This window comes from Nicotiana tabacum, chromosome 4 (genome assembly GCF_000715075.1).
Source record: "Nicotiana tabacum cultivar K326 chromosome 4, ASM71507v2, whole genome shotgun sequence".
Taxonomy (NCBI): Eukaryota; Viridiplantae; Streptophyta; class Magnoliopsida; order Solanales; family Solanaceae; genus Nicotiana; species Nicotiana tabacum.
The window spans coordinates 54,685,076-54,706,675 of record NC_134083.1 but is presented as its reverse complement, the minus strand read 5'-3'; the positions used below and the strand labels follow the sequence as shown (position 1 = coordinate 54,706,675).

Sequence of the window (21,600 nt, the reverse complement as noted above, 5' to 3'; positions counted from 1 at the left end):
TATCAAGCCTCACATCCACGTCCTCTTCCTGAGTAACACCACTGAACTTACACTCTAAGTATTATGTCTTGGTCCTGCTCAACTTGAAATCCTTTGATTCAAGAGTATGTCAGACCTCCAGCCTCTCGTTAACACCACCTCGCGTCTCATCAATCAGGACTATATCATCCGCAAATAACAGGCACTAAGGCACCTCCCCTTGAATGTGCGACACACAACAAAAATAATACCATAAATATTTAGCTGATCTCCCTTTATTTGATTAAAAAAAATAGCATTATATAGTAAAAGTCTTTAAAGACCATAACATAAGAATATTTTAAAGTCAGCTAATTGGAGAAATATATTTTGGCCTCGAGAACAGAAAAACTCCATAAGATATAGTATGAGATTAAATAATTAAAATATTAAGTACCTTAATAATTGAAAAAAGAAAAGTTGCACAGCAGTACTACGCAGTATTAATTCTCCACAGCTCTTCCTTACACACAGCAAACCACAACCTAACTCTGATGTTCAAAATAAACCACAATATCAATTTGTAGTTGTACATCATTTCAAGAGCCCTTAGCACTGGCAGTGCTAAACGGGGCAGGGTAGGGTGAGATCTAAATAGGCAGGGAGTTACATGGGGCAGGGCAGGGGAAGACTTAACCCGCCCCGCCTGCCCTGCCCTGAGAGCCCTTAGCACTGCAATGCCAAATCTATCACGAAACTCTTAACGTATGGCAAGGCAAAACACCGCGATATATACTACAACATCAACATTCTTTTCTATCTATTCACTTCAACAACCAAAACAATTTAGCCAAAGTTCATGGTTTAATTAAAGATTCGTGAAGATCAAACATGACTGTAATCTTATACTAGTAAACTTTTGACAATAACTTGTGCTTTAGGTGATGCACGCTGAAATTTTGATATCTCAGCGAGTAATTTTGACTCTTGCAGATTCTTCATTTTCTCTGATGATGAGTAACTTGCAGAATTTACATATAGCCAGGACTCAATTTTCACTCTGACTAGCACTGGAGACTTGGCTAAGAGAAGCTTGATAAGCTGCATCTGAGGATTTTTGCCTATAACGCCTTCTAGCTTAATTTTCATGAGGTGATTGAATGTCACATCTGAAAAACCTTCAACTTCATGAGATTCTGGAGCAACAAATACGTCATTATCCACCTAAGATTTAAAAAAAAAAAAAAAAAAACCATATATCCGAATTTATTGAGAATCTGAGGTATAAGAAAGCAATAAATAAGGAGGAGAAAGAAAAGAATGAAATGATTAAGAACCTCGATTTCCAAATATTGTAAATACGGGATGCTTCTCATCAAGCAAAGAGCATAGGAGACCTCACATAATTCACACAGACAATGACCAAAGAGGTACAGACGTTTCACCCGGTTAAGCTGAAATGGAAGCCTAGTCGGTACTTCACCTGCTACTGCAGCCACGAACTAGGAAGAAAATGCCACATTACAAGATGACTCAGAGCCCAAAAGATGTTCCATATATAAAAATGCATTAAAGATTCAAATAAGCAGATTTACCTTGAGAGTAATTATGTTACTCAAGTGGAGATGCTCGAGAGCAGAAAAAGACTCAAAGAAATTGATGATATAAAATTAACTTGCCCCATCATACCATCCCCAATGCGCAAGTGATAATTTTTCCAGCAGGGGAATACTTTTTAAGCAAATAGATCTTATATTGCCGTCAAAGTCAAAGGATTTCAGGTTGGGAGCATTAATTTCAATGACACTTCTTAAAGTATATGAGATTTTCAGCGCCAAATGATCAAGCAGCGGGCATCCAGAGATTAAACTTTCAAGCAACTCAGAAGAAATTTTTACGCCACGTAATTCCAGGCTAGTTAACTTATCAAAACCTTTGAAGGAGGGTGGAGGAAGTATTAAACAACCTTCGAGAGTCAGATGCCTCAAATGCAAACATGTGAAAAATGAAGAAGGCAATTTGTATGGTTTACCCTTGGTCGGAAGTCTAAGAAAAAGATGCTGAACGCCATTCCTAAAAAGGAAATATATCAAGTTGTCAATCTTATTACACATTCCTAAATGAGGAATGCAGAGGGTAAACGTTGTAATAGGTCCTGAATGAAAGGTGAAAATATTGAAGATAATCTTTGTAAAGTAAATGTTAAGGGATCTCAAATCCTTTTGAGATTTCCAAAGTGTTTCATCAAGCGTCAACTTCGGAAGCCTGCACCAGATATATCTCCATTTCTTCGATAAGATGCTTGTCCTCACAGTATCTTGAAAAGGCAAACACATAAGAATAGCATCAATTACATTCTCAGGAAGGTTGCTAAGTACATCAGTAGTTAAAGTTCGACGACACTGCTTCTTGAGCTTTGGAGACATCAGAGCAACATTCGCCAATAAGAACCTGTAGAAAATAAACAAGACTACAAAAGATGAGGTTAACTATCTGGACAGAACTGCTGTTTCCCCATCGTCAAATTAACATGCAACAACTGTAAGAAGAACAAGAAGGGGGTGTTCTGTTGAAACCATTCATCCATCTCCTCTGAATATCCTTCATGAATATAGTGGAATAATCGCATTTGTTGTGCAAAAGTAGAATCACATTACCTTTCGCTTCTATTAAGCTTACCAACTGACATAGATAGCCACAATTAATAAGTAGGAGTGCTTATCGGGTGGTTAGGTTCAGTATCTGCATTTATCGTTTTGCCTTATCAGTTATCGGTTTCTAAATGTGCTAAACCTGAACCGATAAAAGTCGGTTATTGGTTAAGTTAATACATATTTTGGGGTTTGATCAACTATTAACGATGTTGGTGTAATCAAATATCCGTATAGTAGTATGCAGAATCAAGATTCAGAACATATAGAAAGTAGAAGAATCCGCACGGTATAAGAAGGAATTCAAGGAAACACAACTAGTTAAACATTATATGATTGATATCAAATTAACATGGCAATCAACTGTTAGCAACACTTAACATTCAAATGAAGTGGACTAACCCTGATATACTCTAAAATCATTCAAAGCTTTAATCATCAACTCACACCATAAAAAGATTTGGATAGTGCATGAAACTAAGCAAATAATCACATTGTAATCTTCAGACGAGGCTCTTGTTCAGGATTTTCAATTAAACAGATCTCAATAGTCAATAAACCAGTACTTTTATGAAGTTTGAATCTATATTATTGATTCTGCGATAAGATAGGCTACAAACTGAACTTTGCCACCATGTAATTTAAAAACAAAAAGAATCATGCAGATGGGTATTTTCCACTAGCATAAACTTCTAATCAGTAGCGTAGCTGTGTAGGCTGTAGCAAATAATATCAATGTCCGCTGAATTTGTGCATGCTTATTAAGCTGTTTTTGTGTGAGAATAAGATAAAGCAGCAGATGAGATTCACTACCTTAGTAGAATAGAAGACAAAATACAGTGTTTGAGACACCATGGACCAAAAATGAGAGAGAAAGAGGAGAAACTGACCTGAGATTGAAGGGATTTGGCCGGAAGTAGCAAATCGCCGAAGAGCTCTTTGGTTTTGGAAGTGAAGGGAGAAGTACCGTTCCTAAGGCACTAAATTAATTTAAAAAGTAATTAGCTTTTCAAATTAGCTTCCAAAAAGTAATTTTGGGCCAAATGTATTTTTTTTCAAAGTTAACATGTTTAGCCAAAAATTTTAGAAGGAAAAAAGTATTTTTGAATAAAAGTAAAAGCAGAAAAAGCAGCTCTTCCTAAAAGCATTTTTTTGCAAAATATTTTTGAAAAAAAATACACTTTCATAGCTTGTATGGCAAAGTTTTTTTTTTGTTTGGCCAAAAGTACTTTTTTTTTTGTTGCCAAAAGTGTTTTGTTCGCAAAGTTAAAGTGTTTGACAAAACTTTTAGAAGGAAAAAAAATACTTTTGGACAGAAGCAAAAATAGTTTTGAGAAGTAGATAAAAGTAACTTCTTTTAAAAGTGCTTTTTTGAAAACCACTTTTGAAAAAAATATACACTTAGAAACACTTTTTTAAAGCTCAGTCAAACATTAATTGTTGTTCAAAGTATTTTTTAAATTAATTAATCAAAATTTGGTAAATCACTTTTCAAGATAACCTAATTTTAGAAGCACATATTAAGTAAAAATCCTACTTATAGCCTGTTTGGCCAAGCTAAAATCAACTTATTTTCAAAAGTGTTTTTCTCAAAAGTACTTATTAAGAAAATACTTTTGTTGAAAACCAACTTATGTTTGACTAATTAATTTGAAAAGCACTTTTGAACAGCAACTAATATTTGACCAAACTTTTAAAATCTGTTTCTACCTGTATTTTTTTCAAAAGTGCTGTAAAAAAAATATTTTTGAATTTTTTTTTTTTCTGCTTCTCAAAAACTGCTTCTACTTCTACTTAAAAACATTTTTTTTCTTTAGAAATACTTGCCAAATACCTTTACTTTGAAAAAACAGTTTTAGCCCAAACTAAGCCAAGCAGGCTATTTTAGCATCATTTAAGGATATTCAACGGATGACCTCTCATAGAGAATCTCCAGTAATGTTCAATAGACTCCTAAATGGGGTTCTCAATTGCTCTATTAATATGACCAATTCCTCCCCACCCCCACACCGACCCCCAAAAGCACTAGCAAGGGGGAAAAAGCACACGTTGAAATTGAACAAAAATACAAGGAATGACCAAAACGGGTGTAACCAAATATCTATGCCTAATATTGTATACTCTGATCAAGTGATCTTGTGAGACTGTTGAATCATTTTAATCAAGATATTATTTGATTAAGCATTCTGTTGTCATTAATAAAGTAAATATTAGTCTCTATCAAATAGTTTTATGTATTCGTCCAGCCATGACAGAAAAGGAGCCTTTTCAACTCAAAATCTGAATTGGGAAAATGCTAAAAAAAGCGTGCCATTTCTTTTTCGATGCTTCTTTACCGTGCCTTATTGAAAACTGGGCGAGTTTCCAAGTTACATTCATTTGAACATGGCATGTAGGCCCGGCCCTCAAACATCTAACAGCCCTATTTCCTAACTTAGAAGGACATGATCAGTGCCACATTAGTCCAACATGCTTTACCCTATCCGACAGACCATTTTTTGGCTTCTAAAAAGGGATGAAAAATGAACAGGATAAATTTGGGACCAGTCTAACTATAAATTGCTTAATCTAAAGATGAATTTCTCCGATTCCAAGCGCTAAGAAAAGTTGATTGGATCGTAAAGGCGTATTTTCACCCACTCAGAAGAAGCAGCTTCTCTGTTTTTTGTACAATTGTAGGTAGCGAGTACAAAGAAACCAAAACAGATACTGTCAACTCTAAACCACCACAAACGCTAAGGCCATTTAGAGAGTTATCAGCATCAGCACAACAATAAGTAACATAGAAAGGGGGAAATTTTCATAATATGCTGGGAAAGAGGATCATCTATTTAGTGGGAGAAGCAGCTATAAGAAACCTCTGCATAGAATACAAACCTCACGATAGCAGACAAATACCATTCAATATCTTTGTACAAAAAGCAAGCCATCCATACATCACGCTTGCATCTTCAACAAAATCCTTATTGTCGTTGCTTATGTAAACAGCAAAATTTACAAACAGATCTTATGCAACAACTTTCTACCGTGCCCTTTTTACTTTCTTAACAAGTAAACAACATTTTAGTATTCTGGATAAATATCCATACAAAGTCAAAATACATATGCATCAAAACTAAAACAAGATCAGACACACCCCTTTTTTCTTTTGGGGGTCCCTTTTTCACTACTCAGAACATCATTAGTAGTGAAGATCAGTCCTTCATAACAAGCTTGTTAACGCCCACCAGTTCAGAGCGTCCACCTGACAAAAAAATATTACCACATGGGGGAAAGTTCAATGCTCTACACCCTCTAAAATTCACACCTTCAGTATTGTGTTCAATGCAGTATCACACTGATGCAGTGAGTAAACGTACTAGCAACAATAAACATTGGAATAGAAGGCAAGGAAGAAAAGAGAATATAATATTGACACCTGACCCAACCTCACAATGTTTGTGATACACCCGTTTAATGCAGTACACCGAGGCATATGATCAACGAATTATTTCAGACCCCACGATGAAACAAGAATTATATCAAGAACAGATTTTCAAGATATCAACACGGTGTCAGCGAGTTACATAACCACTTACACGTGTACATTGAAGTGAATTCCTTTTGCTAAGTAACACATACATCGAAGTGAAATTCCTTTTGCTAAGTAACACATACATGCACAGGTCAAACATTATAGATGGTGAAATCTTTGATCCATAAGAGCCCAATTTGTATGGCAATTGAAATGAGGAAAAACCACCCAAATAGCAAAAGTTTTGCAAGATCTCTAATCTGATGAGATAGCAATAGCTCATAAAGGAGGATGGAGATTTTACCTCTGTCGTTGCAGTGCTCAAATAAAATCCATGAAATCATCAAATCTGGGCCGCTGATGAAAGAAGCCCCATCTGTTCAGTAAGATGACACATATGGTTTAGTTTATCCAAATCATTCTCCTGAACTCCTAGAAAATCCTCTTCCTTTTCTAAGCCATCTTCCATACCAATTTCATCTGTATCCCCACTAAGAGGGCTTGCAGAAAGAATCTGGTCCCAGAAAATATCATTAATCGCTGGAAGTTTAGGCACATCATCTAGCAGGACATCGACATGGGTGTCTGCCGAAAATCCATCAGGGGCAACTGGTGTTACACCATCCAAAATGGCTTGCGTGTTGTCAATATATGGCACATTTCCAGTCTCAGACCTCTTAAGACCAGTTATTCCAAAAGTTTCCTGTCTATTGATCCTTTGTACTTGAGAAAATTCAGGCAAATCATGGTCTGTGAGAGAGTTCAGAGCATCCGTTTCAGGTAACTTAGGAACTTTGGCCTCCCCAGGAACCACAGTAGTTGAAGATTGGCTCTCAGACATGACAGATGAACAAGAGTTGAATGGAAATCCTGAATCAGACATTATATGAGACTGTGAAGACATTGACAATACTTCAGAGAGGGTAACCCCAGAAATACGACTGGACGTATCACCACTTAGTGTATTCTTGGGAGAGAGGGGATTATTCAGTCAAAAGACCATTTGTATTCTTAAGTCTGTTGTCCAGCCTCCCAGGTGTATTTATTTTCAGAATCTGCCGCAGCAATGCTTTTGCTGCCTCGTTCATTGAAGGTTGATACCTGACTATCCGTCCATCTTGCAACATATTAACAGGACTGCCCGCAACATTTTCTTCATCCTGGTCAGGAAGTCTCCTTTTCTTATTCATTCCAGTAATACGCCTGTTATTGCCATTCTGTTGATGAACCAGTTGGGCTACAAAGCCAGGGCTCTGCATGGCCTTGGCAAGGAATGACATCATTTGCTGTTGCCTTTTCTCCATTATTTGGACACGCTGCCCAACAGTCTGCATTTGGTGATCCGTCGCCTGCTGCTGCTGTTTCAACTTAACCAGCTCCTGCATAAGAACATCCTTATCTCTTTTGAGCCTTTCCACCTCATCCTCTATTCCGAACTTCCCAACTTCAACACAAGATCCAACAGATGCATTTTGCACTTGGGAGGTGGTTTGCTGATGACCCTGCACCTGAGAGGGTTTTCGCCTGCTTATACTCTTCAACAGGTGTTTGTGGCCTCTAAGAAATCCCTCGTTTGCAAATTCCCAGCGATCCGGATCAACCTTCCTGAAACCCTGATTGACAAAAGGGGAAAGCAAACTATAAAAGGAATTAAAGTTGTCCAGTGGGTACAAGGAGACTCCATATCATAACAAAAATACAAGGGCAGAACACATAATAGCGACGATCACACTCTGCAGAAAGATGACTCTCTGGTCACAAACAAATCCCTAACATCCATCTATTACTTAAAACATCTAAAGCTGGAACGATTCCATCAACTATGTCGACGATTGTTACCCGGGAGTTAAAGTGCAGGACTATAATGGTGTAGCAAAAGTATGTACGTGAATAAAGCAATATTAAATTTTGTGACAAAATGGCGTGCCCCAAAGGCATAGAATAATATGCGATTTAACCTAAAACTACTCTAACAGCTAGGCTAACACTATCTTCAGTACATTTACTAAAGCTACTTCACAGGAAACAGTAGATTCTTTTTACAAGTAAAATTTTACTGGAGCAGTAGATATAAAAAAGGGAACAATAAATGTTTGAAAAACAAGAGCAAATACAACAACATAGGGGTATAGAGTGCGGTGAGGCAATGGAGGTTAGTGGGTGATGGATGAGAGAGAAAAATAAAGAAGGGGTAAAAGCATGGGATAAGTTTTACCCCACCTCCCCGAAGGAATATCTTCATCTCAGTTAATTATAGTCCCCTTGAGCAATTCAATCCTAAGCTTCCCCCATAAATACCAAACATCACAAATTATAATCATAGAGATCAAAACAGATGTGCCATCCTTTTTTATCTTTTTATGACCGAGAAAAGCTGTCTGAAGCCCTATGTTGCGCGGACTCTCCAAAATGTTGTTGCGCCCCTGTCAGATCCTCCAAGAATGCACTACTTTTGGAGGATCCGACACGCACCCGGCGACATTTTCATAGAGTCCGAGCAACATAAACCCTCAGGACCAACTACAGCCTTCGTAACTCGCGGATAATCCTCCCCCCTCCCCCCCCCCCTACTTAGATGAACATGTGACCTAAGTCACAAGTACCTCAACCTTCATTTTTATTTTTTAATAAGATAAGTAAATATTATTAAGGCAAGTACCAAGATGGTACTGCAAAAAACAAATTTACAACAGTACAGAAGTCACCATATAGCAATTAATCACACTCATCACAATGAATCTAAAAAGTCTAAAACATCTGAGAAGCCTTCTACTATCCTCTCCTTACACCATTGAAACAGATTTTCTGCTATATATTTCCTCTCTCCATCAAAACACCTCCTATTCCTTTCCCACCATATACTCCATAAGATGCATAAAGGAGCTGTTCTCCAAATTTCATTTCTGTTTTCTCCAATCTTCTGTGCTTGCCAGCTCGACAATAAACTTTGCACATCTCTAGGCATCACCCAGTGCACTCCAAATAAACATAACACGACAGCCCAGATCTATCAGGCAAAAACACAGTGAATCAGTATGTGATTTGCTGATTCTACTTTCTTCTCACATAGATAACACCTGCTACACATTATAAATCCTCTTCTCTGAAGAAGATCTTGAGTTAGGCAGGCATTTCTAATAGCAAACCAGCCAAAACATGCCACCTTTGATGGTGCTTTAATCTTCCATATCATCTTCCAGGGTGATGCCTCCTTCCAATTATTCAAATTTTCCTGAAACATATTACAGCAGCTACTTACTGTAAATATGTCTTCATTGTTTGCCAGCCACACCTGTGAGTCATTCTTCGAACTGTCCAGTTTGAAGGGTTCTAAAACAGCTAACAGCTGACTGATCTCATCTATCTCCCAATCATTAAAATCCCTTCAAAACTGAATATTCCAACCAGCTTCAGAGTAACACTTTGAAACCACACAATCTTTGTGACAGAGAGACTATATAAAATAGTGAGCTTATCTTATTCAACCTTTGTCACTTGAACTAAACTTTGAGGGCAAATCAGGTATGCCATCTTTGCAACTATTTCTCAAATTAGAAGCACTAATTTCCTTTATCCTTGATAAGACACTAGCAGATACACTTAGAATAAACCTATAAAATGGATCATTACCCTGCAACTATTCCTACAGAAAATTGGCAATAACCAAATAACCAGCTGAACGACCGATTATAATGACCCCTATGTTTCTATTTACATATTCCCGACGCCAACTCATTATCAGTTCATGCAGATATAAAATTTGTAGAAGATGATTACAAATTGCATATAATAATCTGGTGATAGCACACTATCCAGACGGAACTTTAACAGTATTTTTCAGATTATCTATGAAGCTTAGCATAATTGCTCTAGTTTAACGACATCGTTCCAGCACAATATACCACTAATATACTCTCGAAATTTCTAATGGAAAAAATTCAGAAGATAGAGAAGCGAGAGAAATAATAAGTAAAAGCATTAAAATCAGTATAAATAGAGGAAACAAAATATCTTAGTACTCTAAACCCAAACAGAAATTTTGCAGAAATAGAAAATTGATTAAACTTTTATTAAAGCGGTGACTTAGGGTTTAAGGAACCGGTTCGGACACAATCATAAGAGCAAGAGAAGTAGCAACCAGACGAAGATTCAAGTAAGAAAAAGGAAGACTGAAATGTACAGACGTAAGTATTCAACTGTCTGACGAAGCTGGAGAAGTTATTGTGCTTGAAATACTTGGGTAAAATATCTCTAGCAAACTCCGGCACGTTCCACACAACAAAGCTGTTGTGACTCTTACTCCACGACACCACAGAATCCGTCGACGGATCATCCACCATATCATACGTCTTGCTCAGAAAAGGCGGCGGCGAATTCCCTACCGCCGTGTTCTCATAAACTCCGTCCATTCAATCGCACCGTTTTCTCAATACACTCGGCGAGCGATTCACAAACTCAACAGAAATAAATACACAGAGAAGCAGAATTTACATATATTGAAAATTATGCGGAAAATGGAAGTATCGAGATCCGAAGAGAAGCAAAGAAAGGAAAAATGTCGCTGTACAGTGAGCAAAAGGAGACTAAGGAGAAAGAAGAAGGGGGAGCAGGGGAGAGACTGACTGGCACCAAGCGGTGGAAACTGGAAAATAGAGGACGCGAGAAGGTCATAGAACGGTTGATTTGCGCCAACGAGGCATATTCTTTTATCCTTTGCTCCCTACATTTATCGAAATTTTCCCGAGGAGCATATTTGTTGTGATTATTTGTGCACTCATCCTAAATTTGCATATTTTTAGTTTTTTATACCCACCAAGGTGACAAAACAACAGTTAGATCCCTGATTGATGATGGAGTTACAAGCTAGTTATTAGAAAGTTGTGAGCATAAACAAGAGCAACACCTATTCAACATACTGTAAAAATATTAGAGTACATAAATGAGGATACAAATTAGACATAACCAAGTAGCAGGAAAAAAAAAGAACTAATGTATAAAGCATTTTATTGCATATACAAAAAATAACAAAAATAAATTGTAGCCATTCAATTGTACTAGTTATTCATTCATTTTTGTTATCATTGATATTTACATCTCAAAGAGGAAAACGGAGACTAAAAATTAACGGAGATTGAAAAATAATGTCCGTCTAAAAATGATAATTATATGTAATATTTTAGATCAAGGTAATATGCTAAGATCTAACTAGAGTATTGATTTGGTATCAATCAATACTTGTTCAACTTTAATAATTTTCAAACTAAATATGAAATTTGACTCGAAGATTGAAAATTATGACAAAAGAGAAAGAAGTAAGTAACATTTGAGACTTAGAGGTAGCATGCCAAGTCATACTCAATGATATCAATACCTACTCAATTCTACTAATATTTAAACAAAAATTTGCTTTACTCTATCATAATTTTTAGAATATAAGTATTACATTCCTTTTCTACTCTTGTTATTTTACGGAGGGAACGGGCCTTTATGGCCATTTACAATGTTAAAATTAAGAAAATATCATTTTAAATCTCTTAGGTGTAAAAGCAATTTTCTATGTGTCAAAAAGAAATAGGATCATAAAATTAAAAATAAGTTTGTAAAGACCCACAAAACTATTTGACCCTTATTTTAGGTGCAATTTTAAAAAGGTATTATCACACTCAATCATTCACAAAGTTTTGAAGGGTTAAATTGGGAGGTTGAAATTTATAATCTTCATATATTCTTGTTCTTAACTTTAGGGGTCTATTTTGTGAAAATATCAAAGTTTTATGGATAGACTTGTTCACTTTTAAGTTTTAAGCATAACCACGCACGTACCATATTATGACGCAACACAACAAAATTGACAAATTAGAGCGTAAAGTTCTCTTTTTCATAGTACTAGTACATTATCCGATAGCGCCGCTGCACACGGAGAGCGGCGATGGTGGTTGGAGGAGCAGTAGCAGATTGCCTTTCTAAATGTGGAACGTCGTTTATCGCGAGGTCTTCTTCATCATCATTTTACGGAATTGGTTTAAGTCTTAGTCTGAATTCGAATCTACCTTGTACAATTAGACCTTGTCGAGCTGTTGGATTATGTGTTGCTAGTTTGATCACGAATTCCGATTCGTTCGAAGTTGGAAGGCTTATCGGTAGCTATGGCTTCATGAATGTCACTAGGTAAGTGTGGCCACTGAACAGACACTCAAATTCGGACTATATTTTTGTAAATAGACAATGGAGTCATTATATTTGTGTAGAATTTCCTATTATAAAGTTATAGGTAAGTGTTTAATTTTAAAATAAAAGGGTATGTGCAATTAAGTCATATTACAAGGGTGTGTAGATAATTTATCCTCTTAATTTTAACTACATATAGATGTATATTCATCTTCCTTTAAACTTTACGTCTCTATTCATGATGCATCTTCTTTTTTGGGTTTGTACCATTTAATTTTCTTAATTTTTTTTTGTTATAGTTACTCGGGCCTCCAATCCGGAATGGGGATGGATTATGCGGTATCAGAAGATATAGGGAGCTTTAAAGTACAAGATATTGGAGAAGGAAATGTCACGATCAGGTGGAAATTCCTTTCTGGGATTATATGTTTTCTAAATTGTTGAATTTGGATAAAGTAGGTAATAGTGGTTTATTGTTACCTTTAATCTTGCTGCTGATACTATCATCCGCAGTTCATTTGCAGGCTTTATGAAGGGAGAGTAGCCCAAGGTCCACGTAAAGGAACTCGGGTTATTTTTAAGGTGATTGCCTTTGCCATTCTTTTCAATGTTGATGTATTGATTGTCTGACTTTTTTCACAAATTGAAACTCTTTCAATCTTGAGCTTAATAACTATTGCGTAGCTGATATTTTACTTGCTTTCAAGTGACAACTCGGTGACATGAATGTTCAGGTTTTTTTGTCATTACTGCGTTGCTCCTGTGTCCTGTAACAGAACTCATGCTACTATGTCTGAGTAGGTAATGGATATATACAAGCGGATGTAACGAACTTGTGAATCTTGCCAACTGTTAAATGTTTATGGAAAATCTTGATCTTTGCTTAACCATGTTTGACTTCCCTACTGGTGATCTTCATCTTTCCCACAGTTATGCTCTTCTACATATCTTACTCCTTGCTGTCTTTACTCAAAGAAGAGAATGGGAACCTAAGTTATTGCTTTCAAAGTATGCTCATTGCTAGTGGCAACCTAGGAATTTAAACAAGGCGATCCAAAAAAATACAAGAATATCCAACTAGGAAATTGAACCTGTGATCTAATGCAATTTTTGAACCCTCTTTGCCACTACGCTAAAATCTTCCTTCAAGACAATCTCAACAGAAGAAACATACAGAGTAGGGTATTGAGGCAAATACATTATTCAGATACACAAAAGATAGTTTAATTCAAAGCTTGTATCCTTGATGTTAGCTTCCTCTCTAAGCCTCTTCAGCAGCCTCTTTATGGTAAGTCTTCTTTTCCCCTTCCTCTCAATAGAATTTTCATATGATAAGAAGTGTCATATGATGCAGGTATATCCTGGAAAACAAGTTGGTGGAAGTGAGGCTGACATGATGGCTGCGAATGAGCTTAATGCTCATGCTTCCCTTCAAGTAATATTATAATTCTTTGGTTGAACCCATAGCATTTACGGAGCTATCTTGTTGGATCATTGCTGGTCGAATACTTCAAATAAGAATCTTTTCTTTTTATATATTTAACAGAGCAGCCCAAAAGATTTCTGCAAGCATATTCAAACACTTCTAGGAGGATTTGAGACAAAAACTGGGGAACAGGTATGTTTTGTTTTTGTCATTGTAGGCAGATTATATGTGAACTTCTTGCTTATGGCTTATGTTTCTGATGACATCACGGAAATTTTTGGGCTTCCTCAGTGGCTTGCTTTTAGGGATAATGGAAAATACAGTGCTGCAGATTATGCTAAAATTACTAGTGAGAAAATGGCAAAAGTGGTTGCTGGAGGAGAACAGAGAATGTGGAACCCCTTTGAGCAGGATCAGACCATAAAACGCAGAAGATACTTCGTTATTAGGCTGCTTCATGGGGCTATGAGAGGTCTGGCCTATATGCATGACAATGACAGATTACACCAAAGTCTTGGTCCTGCTTCTGTTGTCCTAAAGTAGGTTACCACTTCTCCTTTTTTCCTGTTCATTTGGTTCTTCCATTTTTTTGGGGTAGGTGGATGGTTGTTCCTTAAACATTGTTACCTCTATCTGAATCGTGATTTTGTTGCAAACTACCAGTACAGTTGTTGAGAAAGATGCTGCATATCTAGTTCCTCAGCTCCGGGACCTTGCCTTCTCTGTTGATATAAGGTATCCCCATTACATAGCTCGCTCGCCTACTACATCAATCTCATGGGGCAACAAATAGCAATCTACATATCTTGAAAGCTGCATCTGATCCCACTTTGGTCTGTATTGATTTTGGATGACTTAACTATGCTTGTGATTGACTATCTATGGAAAATATACTACTCCATTTGATTTCAGATTTACATATAAATGCGAGCTGAATATTCGTTTTGTTTCTTTTCTGCTGACTGTCATACAATTTATCTTGTCAAGGATTGATTAATATGTGAAGTATATGCAAAGTAATTGGTAAATACTCTTCTGTTCTGTTTTATTTTTTTCTGTTCATACCTTTTGAGGTTCTGCTGACTACTTCCTTAAGGAGTATCTTCCTAAGTTGCCAGAAACAAGCAATTCACATAAAAGCAACTGTAGTTTAATTGATTTCATTACTTGTTCCCCTTATGACAACCGTATGGTGACATTTTCTTCTCAGATAATTGGCCGGTGAAGGTGGTGAGAAAAAAATAAAATAAAGATAGCTATATGACCATCAAGGTTGATATTTTATAACAATTTGTCTTTACAGGTATTCTCAACTTGAAGATCGTCCTAATATCCTGTCAGAAGGACTTTGGAGACGGGCATCTGTTGCTGGAGCATCTAGTCCTTTGGAGAGAAGAGCTTTTGGAATAGCAGATGACATGTACATTCCATGAGTGCAATAGTTTTTCGTTGGAAAAAATCTTAGGTTGCTCATATGAAACCTTTTGCTATTTGCAGATTTGAAGCTGGACTTCTTTTTGCTTATTTAGCCTTTATTCCATTTTGTCAAGCAGGAGTCATGGACAGCCTATCATTGCGGGTTTGTGCCCCTTATAACTATATAAATGTTTTACCTTCTGCTCTTATATGGTGACTGGAGCTGATCATTATCCACTGTTATTCTTCTGTCGTGCCCTTGCAGAGGCTCCTGGAGAATACTTTTCAACTTGATCTTCAAGCTGCAAGGGAGTAAGAGAACTCACTTTGAATTCTATGGTTTGAAATAGAACTTATATGGCTGAAATTCAGACAGGCTTAAAGTCATAAAATGGCTGTGAAGAGAAAGGGACATTTATATAAGATGTTACATATTGCATATGCAAGCAGCTTTTACGTGGTTTACCGTGTTTTATTGGCCGACAAAGTTATGGCCATAGTTAGGAGCTATAGAAATGTAGGGGAAGAAGGCATGTAAATGCCCCTCTACCCCCAAACCCACGCAATATATAGAGGGGGGGGGGGGGGGAGGGAGGAGAGAGAGTGGGGGGGGGGGGGAGAGAGAGAAGTGCCAAAAAGATTGTAACTTAAGTTTGTCGGTAAAGAGATTATTGATTGACACCGTTTTGCCATCGTACATTTCTCACCTTGAGCCGATTCTGAACACACAAAAATCATCAGTTTTTATCAGGACCATTCGCACTAGGTACTTAACTTATTTTGGTCAGGTATTGCTCTGCTGATGATCGCCTGATAGAAGCAGTCAAGTTTCTTGATCTAGGTGATGGTGCTGGCTGGGAGTTACTACAGGTTGAATATCTCAACTATTGCAACGAATATTGACGAATTCCATATTATTTATTCAAGTCTGCAAAATACTGGAGGCACCATGACCATGAGGAGGAATACCTTAAAATTAGTCTGAGTTTCATTGCAACTCATTTATTCCCTTTCAAGTTCCTTCATATTAGAACTTAAATGAGTTGTCCAAAGAAAATATTGTAGTGGAAAATTTCCTTAGTATTAGTTTCAGGCCACTCTTTTGCTCCCTTTCAATTCTCCATATTATTTGAGCAGCGAAATGTGTACGAGTCCGTGCACTTGCATTTGTTTAGTCTGTAGGTCCACTAAATATGAGTTTTTGGGTTGTTTTACTATGCAGGCAATGCTTAGTCGTGACTACCGTGGGAGGCCAATTGCAGAAGCTGTAGTAAACCATCGATTCCTGAGTGGCACTTTCCTATGAAATCACACAGAATTTGAGTCGTACATATTGAGTGCAGATCTTCAAAGAGGCGAGAACCCACCGCACTAAACTAATGTGCTCTTACCATGTATGTTATGTTGTTGCCGATTTTGTAATCAGATCCTTATTTTGATTTATTATCCGAGCTACATGATATGAAGTTCCAGTCCAACTAAACAAAGGTTGAGGTGGGTTTTTGAACCGCACTTAACTTTTATATTGAATCATGTAAAGTTCTTCCGAATAATGAAACTATCGCATGAACTCGTCAAATCACTACTAAAAATCCGCGTAAAACAGTCCAAAAAAATCGATCAAAATCGGTCGGTAATAGCCAATAACCGTCCAAAACGCGACCATTTACGTGTGGTCAGTATTTTGAAGGTCGGTATAACATACCGACCAAAATCAGTCGGAAGTTACTACCGACCAACTTCGGTTGGTATGCTCTACACGACCATCTCACAATTTAATTGAATTACCGACCAATATTGGTCGGAATGTTATTTTAATAATTTAATTTACCGGCTAACGTTGGTCGGTGTTCTAAATTTAATAATTTTGTTTACCGACCAACTTTGGTCGGTAATAAAAAATAAATTAATTTATAATATTTTATATACCGACCAACGTTGGTCGGTACTAGAAAATTAATATTTTTTATAAATAATTAAATTTAATAATATCGACTGACGTTGGTGGGTAATCTGGACATGGCAAAGTTGGTCGGTAATGTTGAATTTCTGGAAATTCAATGTGCATTAACCGACCAACATTGGTCGGTATTTTGCAATTAATTTTTTTTTATTAGTTACCGACCAAGGTCGGTCGGTTTTCTGAGATTAATTTTGGCAGAAAATGCCTGTTTTGGTAGTTACACCACCTGCCAAATAAAAATAGCATACCAATACCCCCAATTCACATCAAATAACCCCCAAATAACCTCTCCCCCCCCCCCCCACATTCATCACAAACAACCCATAATTCACCACAAATCCAACCAAACATCCAATTAATACTTTAACACTAACAAAGTTTAATTAAACATCACAATTCAAAATCAAACTAAAACTAAGTAATTACAACAAGTTCAAAATTGTTCAATCTAATTCAAAACTAGTTCTATTAGTCTAGTTCAAAGTATATCAAAATATTGGTCAAGGGGTGTTTTCTACAACATCATCACCATCTGATGAACTTTCATCTACAAGACGGTATAGGGAACGGTCTTGTGGAGGACGGGAAGAACGATCATGGGGAGGACGGGAGGAATGATCACAGGAAGGACGGGAGGAACGATCACGTGGAGGTCGAGCCTCTAGCGAGGACTCACAAGACCGAGGCAACGAAAAAGTTCCAGTAGAAAGGAGAGTTCTGATATGAGCTTGCATACCAAGGAATTGAGCATCTCTAAGCTTTTCTCTTTCCTTGGCCGCTTCTAGCTCGGATGTAAGCCTTGTCACTGTCTCCTGCATAGCTGAGAGGCTCTCCATATTAAGTGTCTCGCCCTGTGAGGAAGTCCCTATCCCTTGCATTCCATACCTGTAGCGATGAAATTTTTTCTCAGGAAGCCCGTATACCTTCCCTTTTTTGGACCGCCAACAACCTCCAACAATATTCTTTCATCATCCTCGTCCGAAGGTTGGATTGGTTCGCCCGATTCACTAGCTGGCTGACTACGAATGAAGTCCTTCACGTTACTTTGGTAGCGACCATATGTTATTTTAAATTAAACTAGTATATAAAAAATCTTATAAAAGTAAATTATAACACTTAAGGAAAATTGAAAGCTTACATATGTAGTCTCTGCCCGGTCCTCGACCCACCTATCTACATCCCCCTCTTTCTTCTTCTTTAAAATATGTGTCTCCTTGAATAACTCATCATGGTGCATTGGACGCCCATACTTCTTTTCCTGAAAACAAATTAATTTGGTTAATAAATAGAATTGATATACTTAGAAAAGTAAAGACGTAATAATTTAAGCAATTACCAATCTTCTTCTTATTGTCCTGATGCTGATAGCACCCCCAGTGTGCAATGAGCCTCCCTTCTCGGATGAGCGAGCTTTCTTCCCTAGTTTGCTCTTCTATAAGAATTGCTCAGTCTGCCATTGCCTTAACAAATCATCCCATAAATGCTGCAGACGCCAGTCATGCCTCTTGTTCTTCTTTCTACCATCCGAGAAATGATCCGCCAATGTCTTGCGGGTTTTAAAATGAAAATTTGCAACCACTTCCTTGCTATAGCGGTCTTCACATACACACTTACTCTGCATTTCAAAAGTTAAATATTAGATGGAAACATCATAAATATAAATTATTAAACAGCTTAAAAGAACATTTATACCTTAAACTGGTTGAAAATTTGCTCCTTCAGCGAGTATGGAAATCACTCCAAGTCGCATAGGGGACATCATAAAGCTTTTTTATCGCATTGGTGATTATCTTCGTAGTCTGCTTACTCGTCCTGAACATGCAATTTAATAAAAACACATGAGAATATTAGTAAAAGCATTATAAAACAATAAATGCAAAAATAACAAATAACTCTTACCCGTTACCCTCAGGGACTATGATGATCCTGCCATAGCGACCATGATGCACTACCTCTGTATCATCATCCTCAGCATGTGTATCATAGGCATGCGTAGATGGTATAGATGCGGGCTCAAAGCTACGGTCTCGTAGGTGAAGTCCTGAAATGGATGAAGTCGATGATGAAGATGGTTGCGATCCCTGTGACTGCGACATAGCTGGATGCGATCTATGCGGCTGTGAATCTGTGATACATATGGATTTGATATGGATGGTTGCGATCCATGTGGATGTGATATGTAGGGATGTGATCTACGTGGCTGTAATGCAGATGGCTGCAATCCACGTGGATGTGGTGCAGATGGCAGCGATCCACATGGCTGTGAGGAAACTGGACTGTATGTTAGACGTATAGTCCTATGGACCTGTGATGGAAGACCCGGTGTCTGGATGAAGGTATAGGTCTCGTGATGCTGTGGCAGCTCAGTATAGCCGTGTGGTGGAGGATAAGATATAGGCATCTCTGAAGAGGGTGGAAATGAGTGAGTAGTATTATCTCCATATTCTACCCTCCTCTTTCCCTTCCTAGTCTTTTATCGACCCCGAGAACTAGTAGGGTTATTGTTACCTTGACCCTTGCCTGCCATCTGCATAATATAATATACAGTTATAATACGAGAGTGCTTTAAAAAACCAACTTTTTAATCCTCGTCGACGTATTGTTCCTCGTCCGAGAATTCGTCGTCCTCACTTGTTTGAATTTCATTTGTTGATTGTTCATCCTCATCTTCTATAATTGTTACTTCATTTATATCAACTTCTTCTAATATGCGTTCAGGTTTTCTAAATCATTTTCTAATTGATCGTCCACTATTTGGTGAACATCAGAGATATCGTTTTGATATGCAACATCTAACACATTCTCGACTTCCACCCTACCTACAAGCTTGGTTTTGATTACAACCCACCAATCAGACTTATTATGCCACAATGGATAAGGAGCATAATACACTTCCCTAACGTTATGTGCAATTATGAAAGGATCATAGCGATCATACTCCCTCGTATGATTAACCACAATTATGTTGTATTGGTGGTGTACTTTTGTACCTCTTGTTGGATTTGGGTCAAACCACTTGCATCTAAAGAGTATCAATTTCTTATATGGCCAACATGTATATTCTAGTTGTAATATTTCTTTGACCACACCATAATATTCAATATCTCCAACTTGGTTGCCATCACCACCTTGAACCTATACCCCGTTGTTGTTGCTATTTTTATTCTTAGAGCAATCCTCTGTATGAAACTTATAACCATTCACTACGTACTTAGACATTGTTGTGACCTGAAGCTCAGGTCTCCAAGATATATCTTTCAAAAATTGATTTACACCATTATTTAGATTATTTACCTTCATAGTGTTAAAAAAACTCATAAGTTAGCATAACCGAATATATATATATATATATATATATATATATATATATATATATATATATATATATATATATAAGGATTAATGGCGGGAACTCATATATATAGCGGAAACTTTAGAAGAACATTATCAGGATAAATTTACAAACTGTTTGAACCACGTATCAAAACTTGTATATACAACATCATGGCCAAATTGACTCACGAAGTGACTGTGACACATCAAAATTTTTTAGTAGTTGCATCAATATGTAACCACTGTAAATTTTACATTTTGATAACTAATAAATCAATACTTACTTAAGAAATGGTTGAACTTCGGGACAATTTAGCAACACATGCATTGTAGCTGACTTGTACTCCATATCATTCAAACTTTTCTTTCTAACATCCTTAGAACATCGGCCTGGTTAATTGAAGATGGACATTGGTGGATATAATGGATCATTCACACATTCGACAGTGTGCCTATTGGGCCTATTCCTAGAACATGACACGTTACTCTCAAAATAATAAGAACAAAAATGTGCAGTTTCCTTTGCAAGATAGGCTTCGCATATAGATCCTTCAATCCTATTCCTCTGCTTAACAAATTATTTGCATTTGCCAATTGTCCTACATAATGTTATGTTAGCCAAGAGCATTCAAATAAAATAGAATAATACATCAAACTTATAATATTACCTCTCAAAGGGATACATCCATCCGCATTGAACAGGCCCTCCAAGTCGTGCCTCGTGTACAATGTGGATTGGAAGATGTTCTATCACATCAAAGAAACCACATGGAAATATTTTTTCCATCTTACTAGAAGTTACACGAATGTTCTGATCCATCCGAAGTAGGTTTTCTTCCCTTAAAGTGGTAGAACACAAGTCTTTGAAAAATAAACTAATCTTTGTGATGGGTTTCCAGATTCTTTCAGGCAAATCGCAAAATGCAATAGGTACTAAGGTCTCCATGAAAACATGACAGCCATGACTTTTCATATGGCTCAACTTCCCAACCTCCATATCTATTTTTTTTCCAAGATTCGACGCATAACCCTCAGGCATCTTCAATTTCATAACCCAATCATAAATTTGTCGTCTTTCCTCCAGAGTGAATGTGTAACTTGCTTTGGGCTTGAACACCTTACCATTGTTCGCTGTCTGCAAGTATAATTCAGGTCGCCTCCAATATTCTTG

At 37.1% G+C, this 21,600-nt stretch overlaps 2 protein-coding genes and 1 pseudogene across 3 annotated transcripts; 1 reads left to right on the top strand and 2 right to left on the bottom strand.

The window, feature by feature from the left end:
- Window positions 1–726: 726 nt before the first annotated feature.
- LOC107788778 (F-box/FBD/LRR-repeat protein At1g13570-like) lies at window positions 727–3,568 on the bottom strand (annotated as a pseudogene).
- A 2,053-nt stretch (window positions 3,569–5,621) lies between these two features.
- LOC107788773 (heat stress transcription factor A-1b) lies at window positions 5,622–10,693 on the bottom strand. Its single transcript, XM_016610487.2, is given in 4 exon segments — window positions 5,622–5,853; window positions 6,428–7,114; window positions 7,116–7,736; window positions 10,308–10,693. Coding segments are annotated over 3 exon segments (1,494 nt in total). The 5' UTR covers window positions 10,533–10,693; the 3' UTR covers window positions 5,622–5,853; window positions 6,428–6,466.
- Window positions 10,694–11,941: 1,248 nt separating this feature from the next.
- Window positions 11,942–16,620, top strand: LOC107788761 (uncharacterized). 2 transcript variants are annotated; one of them, XM_016610471.2, is made up of 12 exons: window positions 11,942–12,291; window positions 12,591–12,692; window positions 12,816–12,873; window positions 13,646–13,726; window positions 13,838–13,909; window positions 14,009–14,256; window positions 14,381–14,452; window positions 15,021–15,137; window positions 15,215–15,296; window positions 15,399–15,445; window positions 15,922–16,003; window positions 16,356–16,620. In XM_016610471.2, exons 1-12 carry the CDS (start codon window positions 12,053–12,055, stop codon window positions 16,437–16,439), a joined length of 1,284 nt encoding a protein of 427 aa, XP_016465957.1. In that variant the 5' UTR covers window positions 11,942–12,052; the 3' UTR covers window positions 16,440–16,620. The 2 variants fall into 2 exon arrangements, with proteins under 2 accessions (XP_016465957.1, XP_016465960.1); XM_016610474.2 differs by lacking the exon at window positions 15,922–16,003.
- The last annotated feature ends 4,980 nt before the right edge of the window (window positions 16,621–21,600 follow it).

What these genes read in the sequence shown, in the direction of transcription:
- LOC107788761 (XM_016610471.2), top strand. Translation starts at nt 12,053, where the DNA reads ATGGTGGTTGGAGGAGCAGTAGCAGATTGCCTTTCTAAATGTGGAACG. An exon ending in GCCTTCTCTGTTGATATAAG is followed by an intron (nt 14,453 to 15,020) that starts GTATCCCCATTA and finishes TTGTCTTTACAG; the next exon opens with GTATTCTCAACTTGAAGATC. An exon ending in TTTGGAATAGCAGATGACAT is followed by an intron (nt 15,138 to 15,214) that starts GTACATTCCATG and finishes TGCTATTTGCAG; the next exon opens with ATTTGAAGCTGGACTTCTTT.